Source organism: Astatotilapia calliptera, chromosome 7, assembly GCF_964374335.1.
Source record: "Astatotilapia calliptera chromosome 7, fAstCal68.1, whole genome shotgun sequence".
In the NCBI taxonomy this organism is placed as follows: Eukaryota; Metazoa; Chordata; class Actinopteri; order Cichliformes; family Cichlidae; genus Astatotilapia; species Astatotilapia calliptera.
In genome coordinates, this window is record NC_137428.1 from 47,796,628 (window position 1) to 47,817,954 (window position 21,327).

General features: G+C 38.5%; 2 protein-coding genes across 3 annotated transcripts; both read left to right on the forward strand.

The window, feature by feature from the left end:
• The first annotated feature begins 6 nt into the window (after positions 1 to 6).
• On the forward strand, positions 7 to 12,353 carry samm50 (SAMM50 sorting and assembly machinery component). 2 transcript variants are annotated; one of them, XM_026175124.2, is made up of 15 exons: positions 7 to 324; positions 1,229 to 1,339; positions 1,635 to 1,736; positions 1,828 to 1,915; positions 3,451 to 3,557; positions 3,722 to 3,852; positions 4,163 to 4,250; positions 9,762 to 9,890; positions 10,050 to 10,121; positions 10,224 to 10,310; positions 10,539 to 10,609; positions 11,033 to 11,100; positions 11,193 to 11,339; positions 11,668 to 11,809; positions 12,226 to 12,353. In XM_026175124.2, the coding sequence occupies exons 1-15, from the start codon at positions 304 to 306 to the stop codon at positions 12,269 to 12,271; spliced, it is 1,410 nt and encodes a 469-aa protein (XP_026030909.1). In that variant the 5' UTR covers positions 7 to 303; the 3' UTR covers positions 12,272 to 12,353. The 2 variants fall into 2 exon arrangements, with proteins under 2 accessions (XP_026030909.1, XP_080159905.1); XM_080303779.1 differs by having other exon boundaries at positions 11,033 to 11,099; positions 11,183 to 11,339.
• A 554-nt stretch (positions 12,354 to 12,907) lies between these two features.
• api5 (apoptosis inhibitor 5) lies at positions 12,908 to 20,529 on the forward strand. Its single transcript, XM_026175119.2, has 14 exons — positions 12,908 to 13,232; positions 14,122 to 14,283; positions 14,457 to 14,550; positions 14,641 to 14,706; positions 14,970 to 15,121; positions 16,051 to 16,257; positions 16,396 to 16,500; positions 17,134 to 17,223; positions 18,039 to 18,220; positions 18,371 to 18,464; positions 18,612 to 18,668; positions 18,832 to 18,911; positions 19,042 to 19,184; positions 19,896 to 20,529. The coding sequence occupies exons 1-14, from the start codon at positions 13,161 to 13,163 to the stop codon at positions 19,973 to 19,975; spliced, it is 1,584 nt and encodes a 527-aa protein (XP_026030904.1). The 5' UTR covers positions 12,908 to 13,160; the 3' UTR covers positions 19,976 to 20,529.
• The last annotated feature ends 798 nt before the right edge of the window (positions 20,530 to 21,327 follow it).

Here is a 21,327-nt window from a genome sequence, read left to right on the forward strand (position 1 = left end):
CATCTATGTTCATGTTTAACATTATATTCACGATTGTTAGTACTTCTGCTAGCACAAGAACCGCAGTAAAACAGTTTTTGTGGAATAACGACTGTATTTATTGCAGTTTGACTGCTTTCCCTTTATCCGTCGTGGTTGTCTTGAACGCGCACTGGTAGAAGGCGTGGTCAGGAAGTGACATGTCCGCGTCCTTATACGGAGGACCCTCGCCTTTCTCCGGTGACTTGTAGGTTAAATTAGTTTATCTTTTTCGTCTCAAAGTTTCGTCAGTTTTTGCTGGGACAGCGCCCTGCGGAGCTCAGCATGGGTACCGTCCATGCCAGGGTAAGCAAAACTCCGCTAAACGTGCGAGCTGGGACTTTGACCTCCGTGTCTGTGTTTAAGTGAGTTATCTGACAGAGCGGCTGCTGGAGTGAGAGGCCCTCTGCACTGTAATTCAACAAGATACAAACAAGGCTCAGGCATTCAGCTCACTGTACAGAGACTGGATTCATTCAGGCCACAAGTTGTAGTTTTTTATTAACCACGGTAAAATGCTAAGAAGCTATTCCAACTGTGTGTTTTAGACTCATAGCATGCTAGTGGTGTCTTTCCTTTTGCTGCAGTTTGAAAGGCTTTGGTGTGCTTAATGAACTTAAGTGAGGGTTGTTTTTTCCCCCCCCACTGCTGTACTTATTATGTTTATGTATTTATCTAGTACAGGGCTGCGGGTATGGGTTTATTAATAAATGGGTCATATGTGAATAGGATAACTAGTGTCTCACATGTTTTATCGATGATACCATATCTTTAAAACTGAGCCAGATAGATGCAGTTTACTGACTTGCTTTAATAAGTAATAACAACAACAAAACTGTAAAAAATTTTTTTACAGTTTTGGTTGTAAGTAGTTTAAATATTTGTTTTGATTTTTTTCATCTGAATTTTGGAAATGATGGAGAACTTTTTTTTAATTTAAAAATTAAAAAAAAAGAAAAGTAAATTATTGTAATTCCCGTTATGAAACCTTAACCTTTTAGAAGTATTTCCACAGACCTGACCTCAATGTCCCCAACAGTATATAGAGCCCCAAGCCTGAATCACCCTGTAAAAATAAAATAGATTCTATGCACATATTCACATATATGCACAATTAATTTCACAGTCATTTTTGTTTGTTCAGTAAAACACTCTGTGAAGTAATTATATATCCAATTATCCAATATATCCATTTTACTATGTCCTGCAGAGCCTAGACCCTCTGCCCATGCATGGGCCAGAGTTAGGAGTTCAAGCTGACGACATTGATGCTCCGGAGATGGACCAAGAGCCGAAACAAGAAGTTCTTGAAAATAAAGATGTAAGGTTTATTCTGTGCCAGATTGTAAATGGGACGTACTCTGATTACCACTGTCACATTGCAATACCCATCTTTACACTATAATTACACTCTGCTTGATAACTCTTAAAAAAGGTGTTTTCTTGACAATATCATTGTTTTAATATTATTTAGTATTATTTATATATATATTACAATTAGCCAATTTATCTAAATAATAACATTTATGTAAATACAAATATATAAATAAATGTATATTTTTTTCTCTTTGGGATCTTTACCATTTTTTTGTGCGTCTGTCTTCTCTGTTTTTCAGGTTGTGGTTCAACAAGTGCATATAGACGGGCTTGGAAGAACCAAAGAGGACCTGCTGACTTATGAAATCTCAGATGTTTTCCAGGCAAAGAACTTGATTGATGTAGGTACATATTAATATGTGTGAAATGATTGTTTCCTGTTCAGCTTATGGTTGTGAGTAGTTGTAACACATGGTTCAAACTGTTGTGCAGGTTATGCGAAAGTCCCATGAAGCGCGACAGAAGCTTCTGCGTCTCGGGATCTTCAGAAAAGTTGAAGTTGTTATCGACACCTCACGAGGTACTGGCAGTCACTGTGTGGTCTTCAAAAATGACTTTGTTATGATTACATATCAGACATATTACAATGAAGTCTTTATCTCAAACGTATAAGAAGAAATGGAAGAAAGCCAACCTATTCTCGTGATGAAAAATGTTGACCATGTCCTGCTCAAAAAGACATAGGAGGAAGCAAATGCTTGTTCATTCATATCTCTATTTAACTCATCATATTTCTTTTTGTTATAGAGTGTAATATATACATGCACACAAGCTTTAAATGTTAATAGTTATGACACTAAACTTTGACCATTGCAATCAAAATTTAGAGTTTAAGTATTTAACACCCTGTCTCATCTAAATACTTCTTTGTAAGTGTTTTTAATATATTCTTTTAACTGATTAACACACAGATTTTGTGCATCTGTTCAAATTCTTCTCCATACTATTCCAGATTTACTCCATAGACAGCTATTCACATGCTCTTCCTTGTTGTCCACACATAAATCTAAAAGTTATGACTGTCCAATTGCAGGCTTATTCATGTGAGATATAGTGGCAAGAAAAAGTAACTGAACCTTTTTGAAATGTTGTATTTATGAATACAGTTGTCTTAAAATATGGCCAGCCAATTTTCTGGGTCACAGTAATGTATAAACACAAGTTAGTTTTGACTAATAGCAGACAATTGATCTTATTGTTCATGCTGAATACATTATTCAAACTCACTTTTAGGTCATGGGCCATATACATGCCAATTTGCTCTCAAGTGGGCTGGAGAAATAAAACCAATGCATAATAACTACATAATTACAATGTTTTTCCTTCAGTTTTCACCTTTCTGTAAATGCAAAACAAGTTTATTCTTAGGACAGATAATCTCATCATATTTAAAGCAAAGTTAAAGACAGCTTAGTCCCCAAAATCTGTGCAATAGAGCTCTGTTTTTGTATGTTCATTTTCTGCTGTTACTAGATATACACATAAATTTACAGATCATATTGGAAAAGGCACAACTAACTTGTATAGAACTAGAAATACTTTTAATTCTACATACATTTTCATGCTTGTGTAGTAACAAACATGAAAACAGTGTTTTACCACCCTGCAACTTTCACAGTTTACATCCAGTGGCCCAAAGTTGACCTTGTCACTTGTCTGGATTCAGAATATGAATACCAAGACTACTGACATTTAAAGTGGAAACTAGAGTTGGCAAACCTTTAGTCCATGAAGTGAAACAACATTGATCTCAGGTTCAGGTCTCTAGATTCAGCTTAAGGTTTAAATGAGTTATAGGAGCTGGTTAATGTGCCAATACATGTCTCTACAATATGCAGGTTACCATGTTGACACACAACAGAAAAAGCTGTTTAAAAAAATTGTTGCACTTCTGCAGTTTGCTCACACACACACTCCACATCAGTTTATACAAGTTTATAAACAAACCCGGGTAACTGGAAAGAACTCTACTACTTCCTTACTGGTACTGCATTGATGTAATTGCTTCTGAGTAAATGTATAGCAGTTAGATATTTTGATTTGTTTTCTCTTCAGGGGAGGATGCTCTTCCTAATGGCCTTGATGTGACCTTTGAGGTCACAGAGCTGAGACGTATGACAGGCAGCTACAACACAATGGTTGGAAACAATGAAGGCAGTATGGTTAGTGCCAAAAAGAGCTTATGTCATCTTCCACTCTCTGAAAGTAATGCAGTGTTGTATATTTTTCTCTGTGTGTGTTAATGCAGCTGTTTAGTTCAGTGTATTTTGAATATTATAAATATTAGGAAAATGCTGATCAGTTTGTTGATTCTCCTTCATTTCAGGTACTAGGCCTAAAATTACCCAATGTATTGGGTCGGGCAGAAAAACTGACATTCCAGTTCTCCTATGGTACCAAAGAGACATCATACGGTCTGTCTTTCTTCAAACCCCAACCAGGAAACTTTGAACGCAAGTAAGACATGAAAATGATGTGCACATAGGCATTACCTGTATTGAGTCACCCAATATCAATGTAGAAACAAGTTAAACAGTAGAATTTACATTTTTTTCAGTCTAGAAAATTAAATATTTTAAAATGTATTAAATCATAATGTTATACGTGTTTCTCTACTTGCTGTAAGTACCCTCACTATGCTGTTGTTGACATTGTGGATTAAGTAGGTAAATGTTTGAGCACTCTTTGCCGTAACTTTCAGTGGGTGTATTTTGTAATTGCAAAGCATTATTGTACTGATGTTTTCCACTTTTCATATCATTTTCAGTATCACTTTGAATGTCTACAAAGTCACAGGTCAGTTTCCATGGAGTTCACTGCGGGAGACGGATCGAGGCATATCTGCAGAACTGAGCGTAAATACCTGCCTATTTCTGTTTTGTACAACTAAACCTATTTAAACTGGAACATTCTTGAACATGGTTTTGATGAATTAACACATTTGAGTAATATTTCAAATTAGATGAGTTTAAGAAAAACTACCAGAAAGTATAAGAATGTTTTAAGAGCCATAAAGTTCATTTCTGAGTTGCAGTATTGCTCCAAAGACATAGTTTGGACTTTTCTTGCATAATCTAAAATAAATATATATATATATATATCTTGGATAATATGTTGTCTCTAGCATTTCATAGGCCTTTATTTAATCATTATTCTTTTTTACTTGTAAGGAAACTGCTATATTATAAATATAGACATATATAAAAACTGGTGCTGTCAAAATTAACGCGTTAACGTAGATTAAGCCGCCATCACGATTAACACGATAAACATTTTTTAATGCTATTAACGCATCTGGAGTATGGAGGGCAGAATGACTCAAAATTCCTGAAATGTTTCTGTCCACACATTTCTAGCAGTTTGTCCAAGTAGTTACATTCGCACACGCGCAAATGGGCAGTAAATCTGGTAGTGACGGGCAGCTGAACCAATCACATTGTGCAAGAAGGAATTTTCTTTTTACTGAAGCACTTGCAGCTTAAAATATCACATTGACGCGAAGCATACTCTAGTCAGGGATGCTGCTAGGACTTTGGCTAACACGTCATCCAGCTTGCGACAAACCACTCACGGAGCATCGGGGGCTCAGAAAGTCTACCTCGGACATATTGACTAAAACAATTGCCAAGTGAATTACAACAAACTGCAGACCTTTTAATGTCGTTGAGAACACGCGCTTTGGTTCCTCATTTCAAGGACTTGAAGTGCCTCCTCAAGCGTTACACAGAGAGAGAGTGGATAAATGTTTTTTTTAACATGAATGTTCAAGATGTTCAGTAAACATGTTAAGTGCATATATTTTACCTTTTTTTCCGAGTCTGTTTGCTCATGCAAAATGAATTGCAATTAATATAGATTAGAAATGAATGATATATATATTAAATACAGGGAGTGCAGAATTATTAGGCAAATGAGTATTTTGTCCACATCATCCTCTTCATGCATGTTGTCTTACTCCAAGCTGTATAGGCTCGAAAACCTACTATCAATTAAGCATATTAGATGATGTGCATCTCTGTAATGAGAAGGGGTGTGGTCTAATGACATCAACACCCTATATCAGGTGTGCATAATTATTAGGCAACTTCCTTTCCTTTGGCAAAATGGGTCAAAAGAAGGACTTGACAGGCTCAGAAAAGTCAAAAATAGTGAGATATCTTGCAGAGGGATGCAGCAGTCTCAAAATTGCAAAGCTTCTGAAGCGTGATCATCGAACAATCAAGCGTTTCATTCAAAATAGTCAACAGGGTCGCAAGAAGCGTGTGGAAAAACCAAGGCGCAAAATAACTGCCCATGAACTGAGAAAAGTCAAGCGTGCAGCTGCCAAGATGCCACTTGCCACCAGTTTGGACATATTTCAGAGCTGCAACATCACTGGAGTGCCCAAAAGCACAAGGTGTGCAATACTCAGAGACATGGCCAAGGTAAGAAAGGCTGAAAGACGACCACCACTGAACAAGACACACAAGCTGAAATGTCAAGACTGGGCCAAGAAATATCTCAAGACTGGTTTTTCTAAGGTTTTATGGACTGATGAAATGAGAGTGAGTCTTGATGGGCCAGATGGATGGGCCCGTGGCTGGATTGGTAAAGGGCAGAGAGCTCCAGTCCGACTCAGACGCCAGCAAGGTGGAGGTGGAGTACTGGTTTGGGCTGGTATCATCAAAGATGAGCTTGTGGGGCCTTTTCGGGTTGAGGATGGAGTCAAGCTCAACTCCCAGTCCTACTGCCAGTTTCTGGAAGACACCTTCTTCAAGCAGTGGTACAGGAAGAAGTCTGCATCCTTCAAGAAAAACATGATTTTCATGCAGGACAATGCTCCATCACACGCGTCCAAGTACTCCACAGCGTGGCTGGCAAGAAAGGGTATAAAAGAAGAAAAACTAATGACATGGCCACCTTGTTCACCTGGGCCCTATTTCAGGAAGCCGGTTTAGAAAACTCAGAGTGAAAAACGATACTCAGGGTTGAGTAACCCCGAACTGTCCAACTCGGAATATTCGGTTTCAGAAAGGCTGATAACAATTAGTTCAATCAACGCGGAGTTGCTTTAACCCCAAATTAAGCGCGCGCACGAGGATACATAAAGCCCTGATTAGTGGAGCACAGATTAAGCGAGTCACCATGGAGACGGAGGGAAAGAAGGCGCGGTCAATGTATTTTACAGCGCTTGAGGCCGAAATTCTGATGGCAGTATATGCCGATAACATGCAAATTTTGCAGGAAAAAAGTAACACAGCCACAGCTGCAAAAGAAAGGGAGCATGCATGGCAAAACATAGCCGACAGAGTCAATGCGTGAGTGTTAATTTAAACATTGATCTAGGGATTTCCACCCATTTAACACGTTATTTTATTATATTTTATTTCATTTTTTATTTCATACATTTTATTTTGTGACGTGATGTGAGCGCAGGTGCAACCCAACAGGCCCCAAACGTTCCTGGCAGCAAGTAAATATAAAAATATAGTCCAAACAGGTAAGGTGTAATTGTATTATGAGCCATAGTGCTTGGTCTGTTTGTCCAATGTAAATCAATTGCAGTTAGAGGCTACATTAATTTCCCCTCTGTAAGCACTTATTGAAATTATCTGAGCATTACAAGTACATATTTGCTTACTCTGTATGCTCAAATGTGACCCGTTATAGCCAACAGAAAAAAAGCGGAGGCCCGAAAAACAGGTGGGGGTCCTCCTCCATCACCACCACTCACAGAGCCTGGCCACTTGGCTTCCACATTTGTGATAATGTTGGCAGCATCACATATGATCTTCACAGTGCAGAGAACACAAATTAGCATCCATTACTATAATGAAATAATTTGTTAGTTTGAAATGCTACAGGGAACTATGTACCTGTACATTAATGCTGTGGAAAGACTTCCTGTTCACATAGTCTCCTTCATTTACTGAAGGAGCAATGATTGGAATGTGAGTGCCATCTATACAGCCAATCACGCCTGGGAACCCTGAAAATAAATGTAAAATTTAAGTAGTAGTTCAAGTATCACCACATCATGAATTAAGTTTTGTTCATCCTGCTACCTGCAATTTTGTGGCATCCCTCTTTGATAAATCTTGTGGGTCTATGACCGGGGAACACAAACGAGTACAGGAGACGTTTCAGTGCAACTGTAACATTCCTGACTGCCCGACAGACGGTAGCCTTGGAAACGTGCTCAGCGTCACCAATATTATACAGAAAGCTCCCGTTTGCAAAAAACCGAAGTGCGATACAAATAATATGTACAGAACTGAGAGGATGTCCACGATGTGTCACATGAGCAATATTAGGCCTGAGGATGTTATTCAAATAAATTGTAGATTGTGCTGAAAAACGGTAACGTTCACACAGGAAATCATCAGGAAATGATAAAATGTCCAAACGCGCTCTGATCACTCTCTCCCGGCGGAGAGCTCTGCGGAGAATTTGGGCTTCAACATCTACTGGCTCTTCAAGGAAGGAGCACGCCATGTCTGACACTTCCTACAGTCAGGTTTCTGACAAAGAGGCGGAGAACGTCAGGGTTAGTTGAAGTAAACCTGCTAGGGGGCAGGTTAGCTTCACGGAGTGTGTCGTCATAGTAACTCACTCAGAATTAATCTAAACTCGCTTTGTGAAACCGAAAACCCAGAGTTTTCGTTAACTCAGGGTATACTTACTCAGAGTTTGCACTAGAATCAGAATCAGAATCAGAAACTTTATTGTCATTGTCATGAGAACAACGAAATTAAGAATGGTCCCCGATCATTGCATCATCCCTAGCAATATCAAAATATAAATAAAACAATAAAATTCAATAAATAAAATAGATAGAATACTTAAAATACTAATAAGATATAACAGTAAAACATTCACATACATTCCCACACACATGCTTCAGACCGTGCATAGATTAACACAAGAGTGGCGTGATGGACTCTTGTCCGGCTTCCTGAAATAGGGCCCTGATCTGAACCCCATTGAGAACCTGTGGTCCATCATCAAATGTGAGATTTACAAGGAGGGAAAACAGTACACCTCTCTGAACAGTGTCTGGGAGGCTGTGGTTGCTGTTGCACGCAATGTTGATGGTGAACAGATCAAAACACTGACAGAATCCATGGATGGCAGGCTTTTGAGTGTCCTTGCAAAGAAAGGTGGCTATATTGGTCGCTGGTTTGTTTTTGTTTTGTTTTTGAATGTCAGAGATGTATATTTGTGAATGTGGAGATGTTATACTGGTGTCACTGGTAAAAATAAATAATTGAAATGGGTATATATTTGTTTTTTGTTAAGTTGCCTAATAATTATGCACAGTAATAGTCACCTGCACACACAGATATCCCCCTAAAATAGCTAAAACTAAAAACAAACTAAAAACTACCTCCAAAAACATTCAGCTTTGATATTAATGAGTTTTTTGGGTTCACTGAGAACATGGTTGTTGTTCAATAATAAAATTATTCCTCAAAAATACAACAATAATTCTGCACTCCCTGTGTGTGTGTGTGTGTGTGTGTGTGTGTGTGTGTGTGTGTGTGTGTGTGTGTGTGTGTGTGTGTGTGTGTGTGTGTGTATACATATATAGTTGTTTTTTTTAAAATTGTATTTCACAGGACTGAACCTGTGCTAAAAGAAAACTATTAAAATTCTCTTTAAGTGTAAGCATACATTCTTTGTGTTTATTCCCCATTGACTTCATTATATTGCATAAATGTCTGTTACAAGCTTAAATATAAAGTTGAAAAAGTGTAATTACAGCTATCAATCAAGTAATTGCGATTAATCACGATTAATTACAGAAAATTGTGAGATTAATTAGTTAATTTTTTTAATCTATTGACAGCACTAATAAAAAAAATGAATGTAGCTTCTGGAAACTCTGGAAAGTCAAGCTAAATCTGAAGAGCCATAAACCTGATCACCAGTAGCAGGCGTCTCCTCTGCTTGCCAAAAGAAGTTTGATTAGATTGTGTAGAAGTGGAAAAAGGGCCATTTAGCTCACTCGGTAAACAATTTCCTGATAAATTCAAAGGCTCAGTCACATGTTTGAAGTCTTTATTTTAAACAACAAGACTTTCATTTTGTAAATTACAGCCCCTACTTACTGCTTTAGGGTGTGTCTCAGTCATCGCGTGATTGACAGTCGTTACCGTTTCAGACGTCATTGTTCTTTTGTTTCTCAATCAGATCCACCCATCGTTCATTTCATCCAGTTTCTAAACAATCAGGAATCAACACTAAAAATGCTTTCACAATGGGTTTTCATTAATCAATCGCTGATATCAAATTGTCCATCTTTTATGTATAGACTGTGGTTATACAGAATTGAATTCTATACAAACAACAGTTATTAAATGACATCTGATTATCAATACCCATAGTTTCCTGTGTGGAAGACCAGCCAAACTCTGAAGTGGGAAGGAGTATGGAGAGAGCTTGGCTGTCTGGCCCGCACTGCCTCTTTTCCTATACGGGAGGAGAGCGGCCATTCTCTGAAGTCCTCACTCTCGGTATTTCTCTGTTTGTTTTTTGTTTTTAAATTAAAATTTATTTGTTTTACAGTGAGGTTACAGTGAAGTTAAATGCTTATTTTGAAAAGTAGAAAAAGCCTGAATTTTCTCAAAGGCTCCATGGAAATAAACCTGCAAATATGATGTTTTGAATTGCAGCATGGTATGGTGATTGACACCAGAAACTCCTCCATCCTTCCCAGGAAGGGTGGTCTGTTGAAGATCCATCAGGTTTGTTGTTCACCACTAAATTAGATCTATTTTAAATGCTATGTAGAAAGTTAGTGACTATTATCATACACAAGCTTGACATTTTGTTTGGTGGTTGTGTAGGAACTTGCTGGTTACACTGGGGGAGATGCCAGTTTCTTAAAGGAAGACTTTGAGATCCAGCTCAACAAAACACTCTTCTGGGACTCAGTGAGATTTTTCATTTTACATTTCAGTCAGTTGCCACAAAATCTTCCCTAAAATTAGCCTGTTAAAAAGGCTGTTGTGCTGATTAGATAGCTTTACTAGCCAATTCATTTACTATATATGATTAATGATTATTGATGTCCAATAATAAAGTAATGGAAAAAATGGCCTGTTAACGGCTGGCCTCTTTTTGCTGATTCAGCTTGACTAAACACTGAATTTTTCCCTCAGGTCCTTTCTGCCTCATTGTGGGGTGGTTTGCTTCTACCCATTGGTGATAAGCCGACAAGTATAGCAGACAGGTAAAAACTCACAGCACACTGGCATTACTAACCAGAGGTTTGATGGTCCTAGAGCTTTGTAAATTAGGCTGTTGAAAGTGATGTTGCTGTCCAACATCTATAATGGTTAGCATTTAAATCTTTAAAAGACCACTTTTTATAATGGGAAACTTGGGTGGTGTCTGTAGTTACAAATAGGATCTTTTTCTACTAATTCAAAGCAGATTTATCTGCCTCCCTTAATGACTGTCTGACTCTGGTGTGGCTCAAAAATTTAAACTGTCTAGTCTTATCCCTAAAACCATCCATCAATCGTTTTCTTCCACTTATCCAGTTCAGGGTTGTGGGTGGGCTGGAGTCTGTTCCAATTGCTTTAGCAAAAGACATATAAAGTTCAGTTTAATTTAAATTTGTTGTGTGTTTTGTACTTTGTTGATATTCTAGGTTCTATCTTGGTGGCCCCACCAGTATCAGGGGTTTCAGTATGTACAGTATGGGCCCACAGAGTGAAGGTGAGGCATTATCTCAGATAAGCTGCTTGGTAACCAGAATGAAGTTTGATGATTAATTGAAAGGTTATGTACTGGCTTTACTGGTATGGCAGGTGACTACCTGGGGGGAGAAGCCTACTGGGCTGGAGGCCTCCACCTCTACACCCCTCTACCCTTCAGACCAGGCATGGGAGGCTTTGGTGACCTCTTCCGAACCCACTTCTTCCTCAATGCCGGGAACCTTTGTAACCTCAACTATGGTGAGCTTTTAAAACAGATGAGCACTATGTGTAATTCTTCTGACAACGTAGTGTTTTATTCTATTGTATATAATATCTTATTCTTATTATCCTATCCTGTTCCATTGTTTTTCTTAATTTTTGCTACTGTAACTTTGCACTGTCCACTTTCTGCAACAAATTTCCCACGTGTGGGACTAATAAAGGTTTATCTTATCTTATCTCTCTCTTATGCTTATTTTTTACCAAGACCGGATTAGGATTTTATGTTGTTAGGACAAGTATTGCTCAGATTATGAATACATGCATTTGCCTATATGGTTGGGTTCATATGTACATTTTTGTTCAGGTGAGGGGCCACAAGCGCATTTGAAGAAACTGGCTGAATGTATACGTTGGTCATATGGACTGGGCATTGTGCTGCGCTTGGGGAACATTGCCAGGCTTGAGCTGAATTACTGCATTCCCATGGGAGTCCAAAGTGGAGACAGGTAATGCTAATTTTATCAGCTAGTCTAAGCTAAGCTGATTGGGACTTATTTACGGTTTCTGTAAAGAAATATTAGGCCAATAGAATCACTGTAAATAGATGATGAATGATGAATTTTAGTCTGAAAAGAACAACACATTCTAACTGACCGCAATCAAATTAAGTATAGTGGTGGTTTCTTTAACGTCACTAATTAATTTACTGTACATTACAGATCTGTTTAAATGTGACACTAAAGAACTTATTACTCTAAGTTTGACAAGTGTGAAACTGTGTCTGAACATTGCTATGGGAAAATTAAGAAATGGATTACTTAAAAAAAATCTGTATTACATTGCAGTTGTAATGATGTGCAACAGAAATAAGCTAATAATTGTCTTTCAATTACATTTCAATGATTCTTTATTGTCTTTGCAGGATATGTGACGGGGTCCAGTTTGGAGCGGGAATCAGATTCTTATAAAACTGCATTTCTTTCCTGCCAGATAATTGCTTGTACATAATTGTTGCAACCAGTTTAGTTCAATAAAACTATTTGCACTGACTTTCTGTTGTGATCTGTGTTTTCTTATCATTACATTAGTGAGAAATGAAACAACTGGTCAACAGACCTGACCTTGAGTATGCCACAAAACTAGCTACGGATGGACAAAGAAAGCTCTATGAATCTAGGTCTTTATTTCCAAAGACTAAATTAAGACCTGTAACTTTGCCTTGTGGGCATATACAAATACATGCTACAAACCGATGGGCATTCAGCCTTAAACCACTGCCTCCTTCCTTTTGTGCAACTAGAATTTTTGTGTGGCTGATTAGAAATATATATTTTTTAAAAGAAACATAAACGTGTTTACACTGCCTATACAAGCAGTGTAAAACAAAAAAAATATGTATATATAAGGGGCATTATACCAATAAAAATAGTATTACTTTACCCGTACTTATTAGTTAATGTATTATCTGTTTACGCTTAGTTTAGGGCCACAGACCACACAACTTCTTGACATGAGTAGTTTAACTGCGCATCGATTTGGCGCACACTCGTGTCACGTGCCTGCTGACGCTATGCGATTGGCCAAACCCGCGCATGCGCTGCACTCGGTATTCCGTAGCTTTTTTTAGCCAGCACGCCAGAGAGTAGCGCGAAGAAGACAGGCAGTAGGGGTATTCATTCAGGGGCTTCTTGAAATTTCATCTTTCCGTCCCGTTTCCCGACAAGGTAGCTCTCCACATTACGGCGTTGTTTGTTTCGCAGTCGTCCGGCGCGGAGCAAAAGCAACCTGCGACGGGTTTTACTTTGTGGATTTTTCAGAGGTCTTATCTGTGAGTAGCAGTCGCTTGAAATCACGCTGATGGCGGTCACAATTGAGGATCTCTATCGTAGCTACGGGATCCTTGCTGATGCCAAGGACAACCTCAGTCAGGTAAATAAACATCACCTTGTACGTTTTAAACTGAACATTTTCATGTTGCCTTGCAGCAGTGTATTCTTTTACTTTCAACGTTGATAACTTTTCTGGTTTACATAACATTTGTTTGTGTGTGCTAAGCTAACTGCAGCTAGTTATAGTAATGACCGGGCTAATGTTAATAGCTTCGCCGTGGCGATCCATAAGCCAAACCAAGTTTACTACTACATTCATTATTTTCAAGATGAAGTTTTAAACTTGTCCACTCGCAAAACACTTTTTCACTTAGGCCACAAATAGGAAGCGGCGATAGTTTTATTCAAATTTCACCGCGATCTATCTCATTTAGGATGTTATCCTATACGTGGACATTCTGGTCATATACAGAAACCATGATAAAGCTCAGGTTTTAGAAATTAAAAAGCTAAATGAAAGCGTTATTAAACATTTTGACATCTTAAAAAATATGTTGGATATATCTGGGGTGCATATGTTTATTGTGACTGAGCTAGATTTTTTTACAAAGTGATTTCATTTTAATAACTATTCATATAATAAGCTGAAAAGATTAAGTGAGGTAAACTTAAAAAAATAAGCAAACCCATTTTGCAAATAAACTGAAAACTACAGAACTGTAATCACTTTTTGTGATTTTTTTTTTTTCCCAGACCCATCATTAGATTGACTTTTGAAAATCAGTTAACCGATTTTTGTTGGTAGAACAACAAAGAAAGTGACTAGTATGCTGTGCTCCTTCAACGTGTATGCCATTTTTATTTCTTTATTTCTTACCTTTTAGTTTTTCTCGAATCCCCATGTCCCCAGAGTTTAACTCGATCTATACTTAACCTTGGGGTATATTTATTGTCCCAAGTAACGACTGCCATGTCCCATCATTCTGCAGCACAAAGATGCCTACCAGGTAATAGTGGATGGTGTGAAGGGTGGCCCCAAGGAGAAGCGTCTGGCAGCACAGTTTATTCCCAAGTTCTTCAGCAGCTTTCCTGAACTTGCAGATGCAGCTATTAATGCCCAACTAGATCTCTGTGAAGATGAGGATGTTTCGGTGAGTATTAACTAACATATGTAGCCATGAATCTAAATACCTCCAACAGTAGCTACAAATTTTGATTTGCCTGTTTCCAGATTGATATTGGGGATCTTTCAGGGACTGAATGTGTTCCCGATATTCATTTTTATTTTATTTATTTATTTTTCTGTGTACTTTTCATTGACCAGATCCGACGTCAGGCCATCAAAGAGCTCCCGCGCTTTGCAACTGGTGACAACATCCCCAGAGTTGCAGATATTCTCACTCAGCTTCTTCAGACAGGTAACAATTTTTCAGATTTCACAAAGCTACTCAGACCCCACCAGTATTGTTTATCTCTGCTAATGTTTATTGACGTTTTTGTGCTTTCAGATGATACGGCTGAGTTTAACCAAGTGAATGCAGCACTTATTTCTATCTTCAAAATGGATGCCAGGGGTGAGTTTCTCTTTCCCCTGGGGGAAAACTGAAATGCAGCTAGGCCTGTTTTAATTATTAAAATGGACGTTGTTCACCTTGCCAGCTTTTTTTCTGCTTATAACCCTGGGTTATTGGAGTGCAAACATTTACCTGAGAATATATTTACTTATTTACTTGTGCGTAATATCATGCTGTAACACATGTATTAAATGTTTATTCAGAAAGGACACTCCATATATATCACAACATTTTTTTTTTTTTTTTTTTTCTTGGTCATTCAGGAACCCTTGGGGGACTCTTCTCTCAGATCCTGCAGGGAGAGGATATAGTGCGAGAAAGGGCCATCAAGTTTCTGTCAACTAAACTGAAGACCCTGCCAGAGGATGTCATGACAAAGGAGGTGGAGGAGTACGTCTTTGCAGAAACAAAGAAGGTTTGTAGATAGTGTAGAACTGATTAACGAGTGATCGTTGCTCTGTGTCTGAATGTAACAAGGGTAATTTACATGAGAAGACACGTGGCTGTCTAGACTAGGGGTGTGTATAGAGTGCTGATTGTTTTGGGTGTGCCTGATGATCTTGTCTTTGTTTTGTTAATTACTGACATCGAGTAACCTGTGACGATGTGAATCCCTCAACCCTTGCTTAATCCATTTAAGTGCAGTTGTTTTGGGTATGACCTTAAAAAGCAGAGGTGAGTTTCTCTCACTTGCCTATTGGCTACTTTCATCGAAACTGAGCTACCCTTAGTGGTCCTTCGTAGAGAAGGGCGAGTAAACACGTAAACAAGCAGCTGTGTTTTTTTGTTTTTGTTTTTTTTTTGTTTTTTTTTAAATGTAAATCAAAGGACCAATTTTGAGTGTGCCGTATCTTCCAAAAAACACTTTAATAACGACGGCCCGCTAACATGCTCTACCAAAAATAGTGCTTTGTCGTGTATCTGATGGACGAAAGCTAAACCAGTTCCACACCACTGAAGTTGCAGCATTTTTACAAACCAATTCTGGTTCATCCGTTTCATTCAACAATCCGCTTTCGCCCTTCTCATGTGCGTATGAAAACAAAGGCACTGCGCATGCGCGTTTTACCCATATTCTATCGCAATATTTAATTTTCTTATCGTTGCCCAACATTATACCGGTATTAACGTGAACGGTATGATATGGCCCAGTCCTTCATTGGCATGTATAGCTGTCCAGTAGGTATTGGACCATGCATTTAGCATTGCAAAAAAATCTTTGTTGACCAAATTTAGGTTGGCTGTAGGAAAAAAAAAATTGACAAGTTGCAACAAGTCACAAATGAACATTTTTGCATAACAAGACAAGAACACATTCTGAGAAGTTGTTTCTCTTCTCTGCAGGTGATGGAGGATGTGACAGGAGAGGAGTTTGTGCTGTTGATGCGTGTAGTGTCGGGTCTACGGGTACTGCAGACTGTAAATGGGAGGCAGCAGCTGGTGGAGCTGGTGGTGGAGCAAGCTTTCCTGGAGCAGGCCCTCAACCCAGCTGACCCTGACACTGTGGACCGCCTGCTGCAGTGCACACGCCAGGCCCTACCACTGTTCTCTGTAAGTACAACTTATGCACTTTAAAGCAGAGGTGTTAAAATCAATGGTCTATTCAGTTAAAATGTACTTTTACTTTGAGTTATGTTACTTTATATAATTAGTCATGTTTTTTTTTTGGGTTTTTTTTGTCTTTTGTAGAAAAATGTCCATTCCACACGTTTTGTAACCTACTTCTGTGAACACGTCCTGCCAAACCTCAGCGCCCTGACAAGTCCTGTGGCTGAGTTGGACATTCAGTTGGAAGTGAGTACCTTTAACTGTAAATGAGTGATCCTGAAGTGAGTTTAAAATGTAATACTGGTTAGTGTATCACGCTCACTCTTATGTAGTTGTATGTGGATGTTGTGAAATTAGTTTAATATTAATACAGTTGTGTATTATCAGTATTTATATCTTGTAAGAGGAAATCAACCTGCTGGGTGTCCCTCTCTCAGTGATCTCTAAAGATGACAGAGCACCTATCAAGCGCAAATTGATATCACTATGTTGAGTACAACAAACTTCCTCAACCACATTCAGATCACACCCTCTCAGACTTTTCTGGTGGAAAACCTGTAATTCTACCCCCAAATTTCTGCTGGTCAGTAGCGGTGCACACAAAGTATAGTTTTCTAGGTTGTATTTATTCAGCTCAGCCCAGCAATGACTGGCATGACAAATATGGTGACTGGTGTGAGGTCAAGATTCATAACTTTTGACATTTGGTGAGTAGTTGTAGTAGTAAACAAAGGCAGCATGACAGCCACCTGTTAGGGGTGTTAGCCAAATGCATGTTGCTAATGGGTCATTAGTCTGCACCATGTAACAATGCTTCTCATTAGCGATGCATATTACACTGAGATCTGCTAAGCTCTCTCTATCTCTGTCTCTGTGTAGGTGCTAAAGCTGTTGGCTGAGATGAGTCCGTTCTGTGGAGATATGGAAAAGCTGGAGGCCAACCTCAACATGCTGTTTACCAAGCTGCTGGTAAGAAAGACTTGTCCTGTTTTACTTGGACTGAATAAGGAATACATGGAAATGCATCAGAATCATCCAAGTCCACCAGTAGTTTCTCTCAGATTCTGAAACGTTCTTATTTTTTTTTTAATTTTTGTTTTATGTTAACATTTATGCAGGCTGGTCAGTCAGTTTTTGCTCTTTCCTTTTCCATGATTACATTGTTCCATATCCTCCTGATAATCAGCCTATTCAGTTATGTCCTCTGGACATTTGCTTTTGGTCTGTATCTTTTGACTCATTTGAGCTACCCTGCTTAGTCCTGATGTACTAAATAGAGGACATCTTGGGCTTTCCATTGATATCGCATGTGTTTGGGTGGCCTCTTTAAGCTCCAAAGAGGAAGGAAATCACCAAAAAGTGGGGAAATTCTTTTCTTTTTTTCTTTTTTTTTCCCCCTTGGTTCTCAGGAGGATATGGTCTGTTTTAGTGACAATACGATCCCCAAAATGTAGTCGTCAGTACCAATATAAATAGAATTAAACCATTCTCAATACCTAGTTTAATATAATAAAAAAAAGGAATGCTCTTCCCATGTACTTAAATAACAATAAAATAAACTCCTTTTATTAAAAAGTTGTCTGAAAACACTGACATGCTGGCACATCATTTGTTTGAAATGTTGTTTTAACAGATGTTTCCAGTGTCTGAATGGGGAACAGTCTAATATTGTATTCATTTATTTCAAATCACCATGAAAGTTTGAGCTTCCTCAGACAAATGCTGCGTTAATCCAAATAATATTTTCATTATTTTTCATACTTTTTTTTTTTTTGTTTATTTAGGAGTTTATGCCGCTGCCTCCAGAAGAAGTGGAGAATGGTGAGAATTCGGCAAGCGAGGAACCCAAACTACAGTTCAGCTATGTAGAGTGTCTCCTGTACAGCTTCCACCAGCTGGGCAAGAAGCTGCCAGACTTCCTTCTTGACAAAGTGGACGCTGAGCGCCTTAAAGACTTCAAGATCAGGTGAGGAATCAACTCAGTTTGTTGATAAAATCAAATGGTTTACACGAAGTGTGAATTTTAGCAAGTCTGTTGTGTTTGACGTAGATCATCAGCACACTTTTGACTAAATTAATAGAGTCACTATAAATTTAAATGTACTTTGTTTTACAGGTTACAGTATTTTGCCAGAGGCCTGCAAGTTTACATCAGACAGCTGCGAGTAGCACTGCAAGGAAAGACGGGAGATGCTCTAAAGACTGAAGAGGTAACATCTGTCAGCTGACATGTAATTGTTTAATATACTAGGAACTAGTTAACTAAGCAATCAATGACCGATCAGAAAAGGGTAATTTTGTTCTTTCAACAGCCCTGCTGTAAAGTATCATTGACTAAGTTGTGTTTATGTAATCAGAACAAGATCAAAGTGGTGGCCCTCAAGATCACAAACAACATCAACGTCCTCATCAAGGTAAGGCGTGAGCCTGTCTAATTTAATAAACCACACTAGGTTGCTTATATTTTGTGGTCAGTTAATAAACCAGATGAATAAAATGTAATTTGCTGATTGCTGTGTTCTGTCTTCTAATTGGTTGGGTTTGTTTTCTTCTTTTTTTTTCGTTTCTCCATTGCAGGATCTCTTCCACAACCCTCCATCATACAAGAGCACAGTCACTCTGTCCTGGAAACCTGTACAGAAGGCAGAGGCTGTAGCGTAAGTCAGCTCCTCCTTCTTGTTAATGTTACTTCTAGTCAGAGATGTTAGAAATACTTGTAATGTAGCAGTGAGGCTTGATGTGTGGAATCTGAATTGGAGCTTCATATACCTTTCTTCTTGTTTTTAGGCTTAAGCGTCCATCAACTGAGGAGATGGGATCAGGAGGCAGCACAAAAAAACAGATCTCTCCTCAGTCCCGGAGGGACGCACGACAGATCTACAATCCTCCCAGTGGCAAGTACAGCGCCTCCATTGGAAACTTTAACTATGGTGAGTGTTTGGTGGCACTTTGGGGTTTTTACACTGTTGTGTCACATGTTGACATTATTTATTTTATGTCAAGACAGCTATAGTAGAGGAAACAAATAGAATTTCCTTTCTGTATCTGGAATCTGCAGTATAACTTTGGATAACTGCCCAGACTTTGGGTTAATCTTGGAACCCTTAACTTGAGTGGAATTCACATGTGGGTCATTTTGTGGACATCTTTGGCTAGTGAAGAATTACTAGTATGCAACTTACCCAGACACTCCAAAACAAAACTGTGTGTAGCCCCATGATATTGATTGTACACTACCACTTGGAGAAAGTATACAGTTAAAAGATATACTGCATTTGAAGTTCATGTAGCCAAAGACTGCTCAATGACAGTGCTTAGTACTGCTCTGACTACAGTCTAATGTAAGTCAGAACATTTCCACCACCAAATATCCTGCCCTTTGTCTACAAATACCTACACTACTGTACAAATAAGTTCATAGTACATTGACAATAAATATCAGTTTACGTATCAATGTTGGGCAACAGGATCTCATTTAGGTAAAAGGATGGCTTACTGGAGAAAAACTGCACATTTTAAATGTGTTTGTGACACACAACTCCCCATCAGATCATTGCCACACTCATGTTAAGACATTTTTACAACGTGATTGAAGTCCAATATGACACTAACCTGCTTGTTTTTGACATTTTTCACTCTAGAGCAGCGTGGTGGCTTCAGAGGAGGCCGCGGAAGAGGTTTCGGAGGCAGAGGCAACAGGAGCCGAGGCCGGATCTACTGAGGCGGACACACAAACGCAGAGTACATATTGCTCATAGAACTGCATCACATCAGGATTTTTTTCCCACACCACCACGGACTATTTTTCATCTACTTAACTTTTTTTTTTATTTTTATTTTTTTAACTTGTACGGAGGATTTTTATTTGCTATGTTTTGGGAGGGGAGGGGAATTCTGCCTTCAGAACATCAGAAAACAGACTTTTCTACTTGCCACTTCAGCATTTACTTCCTGTATTCTTCTCATGTGTGGTCATAAAAAAAATGTAAATGTGTTTTTGCCCCTCGAGTTTTAAACATTATTCTGTGTATTTTTGTGGAACAAAAGACTGCCAAGTTGTAACCGATAAATATTTTTGTCAGATTGTAGTAGAAAAAGATGATGATCCTCTTGTTTTGCAACATGTTAATGAATGCTTTTTGTTTCTGTTTTATTTAATCTTGGTTTTCTTTTTTTTATTTGAGTTTAATTTCAATTGGCTGATTGTGCTACTTTGTATGAATCAATGAAGTAGTTTCATTGGATTTTTATGATAAACTTGTATGGAAGTATGAACTATAAGGTTTTGTTGTATTTGTTGTCAGATTGCAAATTTGGTATCACATCAGGATAACACAAAACACCTCCACCCTAAATCTTCAGATTTTTATCAGAGCACTACTTGAATCAAACTTTGAAACCTTTTCCAAGCTTGTTGAATTCTCCTCCTTCCATTCTTTCTGCCCCACCACCTTTTCACTCACAAACCTGTTCATCTCATTTGGCATTTCTACCCTCCTGCCTTTCCTTTTCCCTTTTTCTGTTTGCTCTCGTAAATCTGTACCAAACCAGAGTGAAGACGGGATAAATTTAGCCCACGATTTCTGGCATCTACAAATAGAATACACATGAGTGCCTTCTCCCCTGTCTATATGACTGCATCAGTCTTCCCCTCCCCAATCGGGTAAGTGTGTGTGTGTGTGTGTGTGTGTGTGTGTGTCTCAGAGCTTTGAAGAAGAAAAGGGTAGAATTTGGCTCTCAGTAATAGAAAGGAATATAAATAGTTGCTGCCTGGTTTAAATACAGACTTTATTTAAACACCCAGGTGGTGGAGGATGTGCTTCTTTTAGGCACATTGAGACATGCATACAGGCATCGTAATAAGAAGGGGCAACTTGTGCATTTTTAGCTTTATATTTTTAGTCTCAGGATCAACTACAAACTTTGGTTTACAGTTCAACATAATAACTTATAAGCCTTTACTGGTGCTTGATATAGCCCCAGTTCATCTGCGTGTTTGTCCTTGAAGCCCAGAGTTGTGATTTGGCTTTTGCCTAAATACTTCACCTTATAATGTGGAACTGTGGTCACCAT

What these genes read in the sequence shown, in the direction of transcription:
- api5 (XM_026175119.2), top strand. Translation starts at nt 13,161, where the DNA reads ATGGCGGTCACAATTGAGGATCTCTATCGTAGCTACGGGATCCTTGCT. An exon ending in CACTCAGCTTCTTCAGACAG is followed by an intron (nt 14,551 to 14,640) that starts GTAACAATTTTT and finishes TTGTGCTTTCAG; the next exon opens with ATGATACGGCTGAGTTTAAC. An exon ending in TGCTGTTTACCAAGCTGCTG is followed by an intron (nt 17,224 to 18,038) that starts GTAAGAAAGACT and finishes TTGTTTATTTAG; the next exon opens with GAGTTTATGCCGCTGCCTCC.
- samm50 (XM_080303779.1), top strand. Translation starts at nt 304, where the DNA reads ATGGGTACCGTCCATGCCAGG. An exon ending in AAGTTCTTGAAAATAAAGAT is followed by an intron (nt 1,340 to 1,634) that starts GTAAGGTTTATT and finishes TCTGTTTTTCAG; the next exon opens with GTTGTGGTTCAACAAGTGCA. An exon ending in CCTTTGTAACCTCAACTATG is followed by an intron (nt 11,340 to 11,667) that starts GTGAGCTTTTAA and finishes ATTTTTGTTCAG; the next exon opens with GTGAGGGGCCACAAGCGCAT.